The sequence below is a fragment of the Myotis myotis genome, unplaced genomic scaffold (assembly GCF_014108235.1).
Source record: "Myotis myotis isolate mMyoMyo1 unplaced genomic scaffold, mMyoMyo1.p scaffold_m19_p_19, whole genome shotgun sequence".
Lineage (NCBI taxonomy): Eukaryota > Metazoa > Chordata > Mammalia > Chiroptera > Vespertilionidae > Myotis > Myotis myotis.
In genome coordinates this window covers 25,590,478-25,601,200 of record NW_023416323.1, presented here as the reverse complement: position 1 = coordinate 25,601,200, position 10,723 = coordinate 25,590,478, and the positions used below count along the sequence as shown (strand labels likewise).

Below are 10,723 nucleotides of genomic sequence, written 5' to 3'. Positions count from 1 at the left end.
TCAGATTTTATTGGACTGGTTACCCACTTGCACCTATTCACCAGAGTGTAGTTTACAAAATTTTGTCAAATCATGGCTATTATTATTTCTAACAATACATGGCCTCTCTGGAAATCAATCAAGTGCTTTTAATATCAAGTGAAAAACACTATCACTACAAAGCAGTTTAACGATGAAGAAGAAACAGTATTGAATGTTGAGGTTAGGTTATTAGGAGCTCTTAAGAACAAACTATGTTGTAAATTGACGAGTATTTAAGTCTTCTCAAAACCTGATGATTTTCTTTACTTGTCAGAGAAAGGAACAGATGACATTATTACTGGGCATATCTTTAAAAGCAGAGCCAACTGCTGCAACAGAACAAAAGGGGATTGAGAATCCAATTATTGTTCTTTCAGCTTCTGAGAAATGTGCTCATTTTTTGCCCACTGGACAAAATGCTGAATGAGGTCTTCAGGGGAAATCTCTCCATAATTTATTATTCATGTTTGAATAAAAAATACCAAAGAATTTTATAATATTAAAATATAAAGGATATCAAGAGACTATAGACAGGAACACCAATTAGTGTTCAATAACCACCAAATACTTGCTTATAGTCTCAATGACCTGTAATAATGAGTTTGGAATTTTCCTACTTAACAGGCAAAGATTAATAATAAAAGAGTAAAAATTAAAATAGACCAGACATGGAACCTCACCTACCCTTTGCTATACATCATCAAGCTAAATATAAGGACACCTTGGTGAAAGATACGGTCTTGGTTGATGACTGACGTGATTGATTTAAACACTTCTGTTAATAGTGTTTTTATAAAAGATTTTTAAAATTTATTATTGATTTTCAGAGAGAGAGGAAGAGAGAGGGAGGGAGAGAGAAACATCAATGTGACAGCGAAACATTCATCAGCTGGCCCCTGCATGCCCCCTACTAGGGACAGAGCCCGCAACCCAGGCATGGTAATCGAACTGGCAACCTTTAGGTGCACGGGATGACGCCCAACCAAGCCACACCATCCAGGGCTGTTAGTGATCTTTTAAAAATTAAAATTGGTGTTTTGTGTTGTGGGGAATATCCGTTATGCAGTTGGTAGATAATAAAAGACTGAGGAGACCTGGGCTCCTAGGCACACTGTTGGGGACCCACTGGACTCTGGCTCCTGCCTGCTCCCCAGCCTCAATTTTCAGCCCCAGCCCAAGCTCCACCTGTAAGAAACCACATACAGTGCCCCCAAATGCCACGCTTGCTGGTCCATCCTTGCCTTAGCCCTGCCCATCCTCGCCTTCCGCTCTTCCCCACCTGAAGAACACTCACTCTTAAACTCGGCCAAAGCTGCCGTCCCTCTGCAATCTCTGCCCTCAGTGGGTTTACTCAGCCCTGCCCTGGAGGCCACCAGCACACTGTAGTGTAAGCATTTACGCACTCCTAAATTCCTACCAGAGTCTACACTCCAGCAGGGCAGAGACCACGTTCTCTATAGTCCCCTTTGTCCAAGTGCTCATCTCATGGCAAGTACTTGATGAATTAAATCATATGGACTGCCAATAGGGTAGATGTATTTCTCATTCTGATAAGGACAGAAAGTTTTAAGGAGAATGAGGAAACTGTGGTGTGTGTTTCCTCCCCTGGGGTCTACCCTTTGAGTGTGTGTATAAGACCCTACTGCCAGCTCCGACTCTGAGGAAGGTCTGAAACAGTAAGCCATACAGTAGAGGGTGTTATTTATAACCCTGTTTTCTGAACTATTTTTCCACCACTAGCAAAATCAATCTTCTAAGAAATTGTTCTGTTGCGTAGAGACCATCCATGAGCTTCCTGACCCGTCAGCATTGGTGTTCTAACAAAATGAATGACTCCTGTCTTTCCCTCAAGTTCCCGCTGCAGTAAGCCACTAAAAAGGACCCAGCTTTCTGCTAAATCCTGCCAGCCGCCTAGGGAATCACTGAAAAAAGGAGAGCAACTCCCAAGCATGTGAACTCGGCATCTTCAGATAGGCTGCATTTTTATATCAGATAAAATTTTTAAAAACTTAAAGTAACATTGAGTCTATCTATGTGGCATTACCAAGGAAAGCATTACACCACTTTTGTTTTATGAGGGCTCGAGGACAGGGGAACAAAATCCAGCTGGTAGGTTACCCGGAAGGCTCACCCCTTCCACCATTCTTTTTATTATTTATTGTTTTTGTTGTTTAAGAGAGGGAGAGAGAGAAACATCATTGTGAGAGTGAAACATCAATCAGCTGCCTCCTGTATGCCCCTTACTGGGGGTTAAACCCGAAACCTGGGTATGTACCCTGACCAAGAATCGAACCTGCAACCTTTCCATGCATGGGATGATGTCAAAAAACTGAGCCACACTGGCCAGGGCTCTTCCCATGCAACTTCTTGTTTCTGGTGCTCAAATAAGGCTGCTTGCCCTGTTTTCTTTGCCAAGTTCAAGAGTACTTTGGAACAGCTTGTATTATTTTTTTAAACAAACAAACAAACAAAAAAGGACTTAGGACCTTGTAATAATCTATTCTGAGACAAAGAGAATTCTGCTCACAGCCAGCACCCAGACCAATGTGTTTCCAAGAGTGAATATTTTTTAAATATTAGATTTTTGTTCCTATAACTCAGAAATTCAAAAGGAATACATATATTGAAAGAAGACATTATGTAATGTTTTAAACTTTAAAGTTCTTAATACCCATGATTAAGGTTTTTCAGTATAGAAGGCGAGGTTCCTGTAACAATACACACTTCTAATTGTTGATGGGGTCAGACAGGGACAGATCTTTACATCAGCCTGAACGGCGGGGAACAGGGAAGGACTGTTCTCTGCAAACGGTGTGACGTCACTGAGAAACACAACAGACCCTTTCCTCGGTAAATCAGTCAACCTGCTCTGCGATCACCATGACAGCAGCGTCCACACACACAGGGAAAGGCAAAGAGTGAACAAATTCCGATTTCCTTGGTTGCCTCCTTTACAGCCCCCAGTGTGCGTGCTGCACCTCGTAACTCAGGTCACTCTACGCAGGCAATGGCGTCGGACCTCAGATCAGGGCCCAGAGTTAAAGCTCTGCTCTCACTGAAAAGGACCGAGGCTTTTCTTTTTTTAAAATTTTTTTTAATGTTTTTAATTGATTTTTAGAGCACGAGGAAGGGAGAGAGAAAGAGAGAAACATCGATGTGAGAGAGAAATATCGATCAGTTGTCTCCCGCATGCACCAGCAATGAACCCACAAGCTGGGTATGTGCCCTGACTGGGAATCGAACCGATGACCTTTTGGTCCATGAGCCACACCAGCCAGGGCAAGGACCGAGGCTTTTCTAACCCAGTAACACACGGGACAAAGTATAAACATCCAAAACAGTGTTTTAAAAATGTTTTGACCATAAGCTTCAGTAAAAAAATGCATTTACATTGTGATCTACTACTACACATGTGCAGTGCGTGCATATATACTTGTAAATACAAGTTACACAAAACAATATTGGCCCTAACTAGTGTGGAAATTCTGATCATTTTTCTTCTACTCTATTTCATTTTTTAATGCTGTTTTTTATCCACTTAATTGATTTCACAGTCCATTAATGAGTCCTGACCTGTAGTTTAAAACACAACGATGTACAACACATGTAGCTATATTTCTTAAGCTAATCAATTTGAAATGGTAGAATTCTAAGAAACAAATATAAATTTCAGTAGCAATATAAAAAAGATTTCTTTTTCCTGCACATACGAAATGCGAAGCGTTGAAAATGGTTCTGAAGAACTGAGTCATAACCGGTCAGCACCCAGATAAACGCGGGGCGAAGTGTGCGAAGGAGAGTGAAGGCACTTACCGGAGCTCAGCCCGCCTGCACGCGGCAATGGAGACTGTTACCTCAGTGCTGCGATGCCGCCTCATTTTCCATTTGCTAGAAGAAATGATTAAAAGACGCTTGGGGTGGGGAAGAACCTTAAATGTCAGATTCTATTTTCTCCTGCCAGATGACAAAAGTACATCAGCATTTCCTTTGAAAATCTGAGCACTGGCTTTGTTCCTATCCAAGAGTTAACCTCAATTAGAAGTTGGGTAAAAATAAAGATTCACTAGGTCATTGTTCAACTTCCTCTGTCTCTTTTTTTGAAACAATTACTAGAATTTTATTAGCCACGGGGAGCAACTGGAAGAGAAATAACGAATAAAAAATACATCTTAAGAATCCTTAAGTACATCATATATTCATAATTTAAGTATTATACTTTAAACCGCAACCCACCAGTTCATGAAATGTACCAACTTATGTCAGAGGTCACTGCCAACTAAATTCCTGCCCACTGTCCTTTGGCTCGAGACTGTCCCTTGCGTCTGACCTTGGCTCTGTGAAGGCATCAGAAAGGACGTTGCCCAGGGGTTAAGGATAACACCTTAAAAGTCAACACGGCTCTGGAGGCAGGTGCTTGTCTCCCAGAAAACTTCCACTTGGCCTCACAGCTCTGCACGCCTGCCCTCACCCACCTCGAGCAACATCCATGCCCCCTCGGAAGAGAGGGCAAGCGGTGCTGGACGGTCCGGGAGGGGCACACCCCCGTCTAGGGAGGAATGGGTGCTCAGCCTCGCTCCTGGCAGAGAGCTTGTCGCCGGCACTCATGGGGTCCTCTGGGATGTCCGACAATTCCCACGGTCTGTGAGCTCAGAAAGTGCTTTCAAGCAGGCAGTGACACCCACACCCGGTGGGACACACCTCCTGGGTCCGGAACCACTCCATCATGTGGCTGGTGTGTCCCCCGTGCCCGCAGGTCAGGCAGAAATTGGACGATCCCCGAACTGCCACGTGGCAGATGGCGCACTGGAACGTGAAGCCCTTGCAGATGGTGCACTGCGTGCCGCGGACCTCGCTCCGGCAGTGGCTGCAGTACACGCCGAACTCTGGAAACGGTCAGAGATGGCCAGAACGAGAGACAGCGTCAGTTCAGTTCTGCGAAAGCAAACTGGGCACTGTGAGCTAAGGAAGATGCGTACATCTTAGGTCTCTGTAGGAGCCTATCAGACCAATGATTTCAATTTTCTTTTTTCCCCTCTTAATATGTTTTTAAATTGATCTTAAAGAAAAAGGATGGGAGAGGGAGAGAGAGAACCATTGATAAGAGATAATCATCAACCAGCTGTCTCCTGGGGACCAAACTTGAAACCCGGGCATGTGCCCTGACGGGGAATCGAACCAGTGACATCTTGGTGCACAGGACGATGCCCAACAACTGAGCCACACTGGCCAGGGCTAGGCCAATGATTTTCCATCTTTACGATCGCAGTGTTATAAAGAGGAGCTGCTGTCACTCAGGTGGCAGGGTGTGGGCCGAGGGGTAGCAGGTGCCTGGCTCTCGCAGGTCCTGGTCCAACCCCCGGTGCCTGTAGCTGTGGTGGCTGTTGTGTCTCATTCCCCTCCCCACCCCCAACAGCTGCAGATTAATAAACTGTGTGTTAATAAACTGATTCTTGGCACTATCCTTGGTGCCTCCAAAATCCACGCCACCAACCTTCTGCACACCTGACCTCTCAGGTGGCTGCCCTCTCACCTCTAGTCTACCACCATCACTTTCACTTTCGTTCCATCTGCCCCCCTCTAGCTGCAATCTCCCCTGAGGTCAGCCTGAATGACAGTCCAAATTTATAATCACTTTGTGGCAAATATGCTCAGCTCCTTTGCCTCTCTCCCTCCACGGCAGCACCTCTGCCCTGGCTGAGCCCGATCAGCTGCCCACTCCACGTCTGCCCCGAGCGGTCCTGCGAGTGGTCCCGCGAGAAGGCCACCATCATGATGTGTCTGTGCAGGGCTCTGACTCGGTTTCTCTTCCACTCCCTAGGTGGCTACTTCACACCTCGCCACATTCCAAAAACGCCTCCCTCACACCTCTGCTCCCATCACCTGGGCCTCTTCTCTCACTTCCCTGAGAAAACAAAGCCCCTTCATCCCTCTGCCAGCAAGTCCTCCAGTCTCCCCAGGGTTGTCCCCTTGTCCTGCTTCCTACAACAGAAGAGGGACCTTTCTTCCACCACAGCCAGTTTCTCTGCTTCCTGACCACCGGCAGTCATAAAAAGCACCAATAAATTATCTTTAAATACACGGTAACTTTGGAGAAAATTTTATGGCGGTCCTCGTTAGGTAAATTGTGAGCCAAGTTAGACTGGTTTGACAATTGCTCTGGGCCATCGTTAATCTCTCCTTGATATACTTTCATGTATTTAGATGCTCTGAAAAATATGTTGCCCAAAGAGCCTTTTGTGTCTTTGCATTTCTTCAAGTACACACACCAAAATAATCCATGCTAAAATAATCTGTGTTATTTAGTATCTACAGCTATCTATTATTTGTTCTACTTCTTTTTTAAATTGAAACTAGATACACATGCACAACACTATTGCCAAAGCCAGCATTCCCTTCCACCCCCAACACTCCCGAGGAAAATCCTTCCAACCCATTTCACTCTTTCTTTTGTTTTTACCTCCCTATCTCTAAACACCGCTGGTTATGAAGCTATTTCTTAATGTTCATATTTAAGCATTACCTATGACCTTCCGCAGTGGGAGCTCTCTTTCACTCCCCAGTCTCCCCCACCACACGCACACACCACCTGTCCCTCATCTTTCCCAGGCAGTTCCATTACCATTTGCTTGGATCACTATTCTGTTTTTACATGATTTATCTAGGTGAACATTATTCAAGTCATGACTTTTCCTTCTTCACATTTTGCTTCTCCTGGAGTTAGTAACTGTCTTGTTTCGTTCATTTGCTTAGTTTGCTATGTACTTATCAATAATTCATCTCTACTCTCTCCCTTAAATATCTGAATCTTCTATAAATATACTGAACTACACTAGATATTTTTTTTCAGTTTTCTCTTCTTGGAGACAACGCTCCGGAAGCTCCAACCTGGACTGGTCTACCTCCGGTCCGCCACGACCATCTCCCTCCACTGTCTTTCTGACTTCCTGGTTTCCTGGACTGAATCTATCCCTCCTCCTTAGATTGGCTGAGCGTTCATTCTCACACTTGACTGCTAACTTGGGTACAGAATCGAGGTTAGAAATCATGTTCTTGAGACTTCTGAAGGGACTGCTGCAGTGTCAGCGAGTTTCCAGTATCTAGTTCACTGCTCCTGAAGTGTCCCTTGCATGTAACCTGTTTTCTCTCTCCGGAAGCTCCAGGGGTCTTCCAGAGAGATAAAGAATCCAGCCTTTCTTCATTCATTATTCGAGGTGCTTGGCAGGCCCTCTCAATCTGGAAATGCATTTACCTTCTCTGAAGAATGAACTTCCAGTTTTCTGCTGGAGTAAAGCAGGGACCTGGGACCCTACAAAAGCCACAAAACAATCCTCCAGTTTTTAATTTCCCCTTCGTGCTGCTTCTAGAGGCACCGGGTACACTCATTCCTGAGCCATTTGGAGGTTCTGCCCTGTATCTTACTGTTCTCCTGCCTGCCAGCTTGGGGTTCAGCTTTCTCTGTCCCTATAAAATCTCTACCACTAACCGACCTGCCTCCCAGGTCACAAGTTTTATTGCCAACATGACTTCTTGCATGGTTATGCCTTTTCAGAAAAGCTCCATATAGACTCTTTAAGGAGAGAAGAAATCAACGTGTGTTCAGTCCACTCTCTTTGGCAGTCTTCCATTTCACCCTTTAAAAAACAGCTCTTCTCTCAGCTTCTTTTGTACCAGTCTTGCTCACTGGTGTCTCATTCTAAGTCCTTGTTTCTGGTTCTTCCTCCAAGACTCAAGCTCCATGTACCAGTTTCCTCTCAAGGCCTGGAGTGGGTGGGCTCTCTCATTTGCTCTCTCATACTCTTTCTGCCCACCCACCAGCTCCCAGGTAAATGCACCCATTCTCACAGCTTCAGTCCCCACCACTGATATGCTGAAGATTCCCAAGTTCCTGTTTCTAGCTGCAGTCTCTCCTTTGAGCTCCAGACTCACACCCGCCTGCCTACATGACTGCTATAGTCTGATATCTCACACCTCATCTCCGACTGTCCCCAGCTGAGCTCTCAATTTTCTTCCCGTCTTTTCTATCTTAGAATATGGCACCACCATCTATCTACCCAGCTGCTTAAGCTGAACACCTAGGAATCATCCAAGCTTTGTCTCTTTTCCTCAATCCACGTCCAGCTGATTTGTAAGTCATAATTAGTCTACCTCTAACATATATTTTTAATACACCCATCTCTCCCCACTGCCATCAATATCACCCCTAGACTGAGCTGCTGGTCTCTCTTTAACTACTTGAACAGTCTTCCTACCTCTGCCTCTGCTCCTCCAATCCTTTCCTCAGGTAACAGCCAAAGTGACCCTCTTAAAATGGAAACCAGAGCAAGTAACTTGCATGTTTGTTTTTTTACTTCAGAAGGCAGAGGAAGAGAGAGATAGAAACGTCAATGATAAGAGAAAATCATTTATCTGCTGGGCCTCCGGCACTCCCCACACTGGGGATCACGCCCACAACCCGGGCATATGCCTTGACTGGGAATTGAACCATGACCTCCAGGTTCATAGGTCAATGCTCAACCACTGAGCATGCCAGCTGGGCAAGTAATTTACTTCTTAATGCCCTTTGAAGTTTACCATTGAACTCAGAATACAATCCAAATTCTTTACTTACAAGTTCCTAATTATCCTCCTAATCTTACTTTATATATAAATAGAGTGTATTTTATAATCATAATCTAATTATCAATCTCATTTTAACTTTATACCACTCTTCTCAACACTGTGTTCTAGCCACACTGGGCTCCCTTCACTCATTCAAAATAACAAGTCATTTCTCCCAGCACGGCGCTCCTCTAGCTGCCTCTCCACATATGGCTCCTTATTCTTCAGTCCTCAGCTCCTCAGAAAGGCCTTCACAATACACTTCATCACAGCTTCTAAAATCCTCCCTCCCTCTCTCCCTGCCCCAGCGGCCTTTCTGTTTGCTGTTAAATACTGATCACAATGTTTAATTACTTAATTCTTCTCCCCCACTAGTCTGTGAGTTCCATGAGAAGAAATGTGTTAGCACTGTGCCTAAGAGGAGTTTTATTCTGACTTCCAATCAATATCTGAGTATTGCATAGAAAACTACTTCTACTACAATAAAAATTTACTCTTGTCATGAAATGTAAGGCTTTTCAGAAGCTTAAAATAGACTCAAAATGCTTCAGCAATGTCTGCTTATCAACGAGAAACTAAAACGTCATTCCAGGTCTTACATTATGGATAAATTAAATCAAAGAAGCTTTCAGATAATGACGGGAAGAGAGAGAAAAAAAGCATATTCACCGATCCCTTTGTGAGGGTCAGGGGGACAGGAGACAAACTTCAGCACTTCCGCTCGCTTCTCTCTCAGACCCCAGCGATAGAGGATTTCTCCATAGCATTTCTTAAAGTCATCGAACTGCTGGGTATTAGCAGGATCCAGGAGCCTGGAAAAAATTCAAAAGATTTCCTGTCAGTTCCTTGCAGAAAAAAATGAGCTTAATACCAAATGGCACTTTATATACCTTTCTTAACGCAAGAGCCCTGCTTCGGGAGAAGCCAAGCACCATGCAGCCACCCCTCGCACTGGGAAGGCCGTTACCTTTTGTTCTTATCATGCTGGTCACGCTCTCGCTCACGAGGATCACTGTAGGTCAGACTCCCGAAGCGGATTTCTTCTGGTGAAGACTCTCCCCAAGGTGAAGATATGTGTTCTATCTCTCTCCCCGCTGAAGAAAATCAAATGCGAAGGGAAGGTGCAAGTCAGAGAAGGCATGGAAAATATCTAAAAACTCTCATAAATTCCCCCGAAGAAAAGGAAGCTAAGTTGAAGATCCTGAGAAATATAATTAAACAGAACTCTTTCCTAGCCTTACCTTTTTGTCTTGGTGCCACTCAGTAGCCTCATAAGGACACATGTAACGATTAAGCAAACTACAGTAGAGTGATGTAGTAGCATATCAGGCAGCCATTACTTATAATGACGTTTGTAATGACATGAGAAAAGCTCATGATGAGATTAAAAGCAGAACTCAAAATCACACATACAGAATGACCCCTCCTACACCCCACGTACACAAGGATTGGAAGAACATTTTCTGGAATGTTAACAGATGTTATTTCTAGGTGGGGCAGTCAATGATTACTATGTTCTACTCCAATACTTTGTTTTTTCTTCACTGTGCATGTATTACTTTTATAATCAAGGAAATTAAGATAATCTTTTAAAAGAAATTTAAAAAACCCAGAAACCACAAATACACATCAAATAGGTCTTTATGGTCAGCTGGAATCGGGCTCGGTGTTATTCTCTGCATTGAAGAGGACACAGCAGGAAGTGGCAGATGACCGGGCACGTGTGATGGAGGAAGGACAGGGCTAGGTTTTGAGGGTGGACACTGGGAAGTCTCCCTGTCAGCTTCTCAAGGTCATGGGATGTAAAGCAACCCAGCAAGACACAAAGCCCTCCCAGAAACTGGCCTGTTCAAACATGAGGTCCAGGCCTTGCTGACTACAGTATCGCCATCATAGGAAAGATAAAGAAAAATGAGAAACACAAGAAAACAGAGACTATTCATCAACTAAAGATTACATGTTATTAACAATTCACACGCAGCTCTTGGAGAACTAAACACCCAGCGTGGGCTAAGTCGGGTTCGTACCAACCTATGTTCCAGCCACCGGTGTTGAGCCCTGGGTCTGACATGCTCGAGCAGGAACCAGAGGAGGTGAAGCTGGG

At 44.4% G+C, this 10,723-nt stretch overlaps 1 protein-coding gene across 4 annotated transcripts in view; it reads right to left on the bottom strand.

Annotated features, from left to right (window-relative positions):
* Positions 1 to 3,051: 3,051 nt before the first annotated feature.
* WDR59 (WD repeat domain 59) overlaps positions 3,052 to 10,723 on the bottom strand; it is a 67,891-nt gene continuing 60,219 nt past the window's right edge. For 2 of the 4 annotated variants that reach the window (XM_036346228.1, XM_036346224.1), the window contains 4 exons: positions 10,651 to 10,723; positions 9,587 to 9,713; positions 9,289 to 9,431; positions 4,096 to 4,904 (listed from right to left, as the gene is read on the bottom strand). In XM_036346228.1, coding sequence (XP_036202121.1) covers positions 4,669 to 4,904; positions 9,289 to 9,431; positions 9,587 to 9,713; positions 10,651 to 10,723 — 579 coding nt within the window. In that variant the 3' untranslated portion in view covers positions 4,096 to 4,668. Of the gene's footprint in view, positions 3,910 to 4,095; positions 4,905 to 9,288; positions 9,432 to 9,586; positions 9,714 to 10,650 lie in introns of those variants that run through there. The other 2 variants (XR_004973637.1, XR_004973638.1) reach the window with 2 other exon arrangements.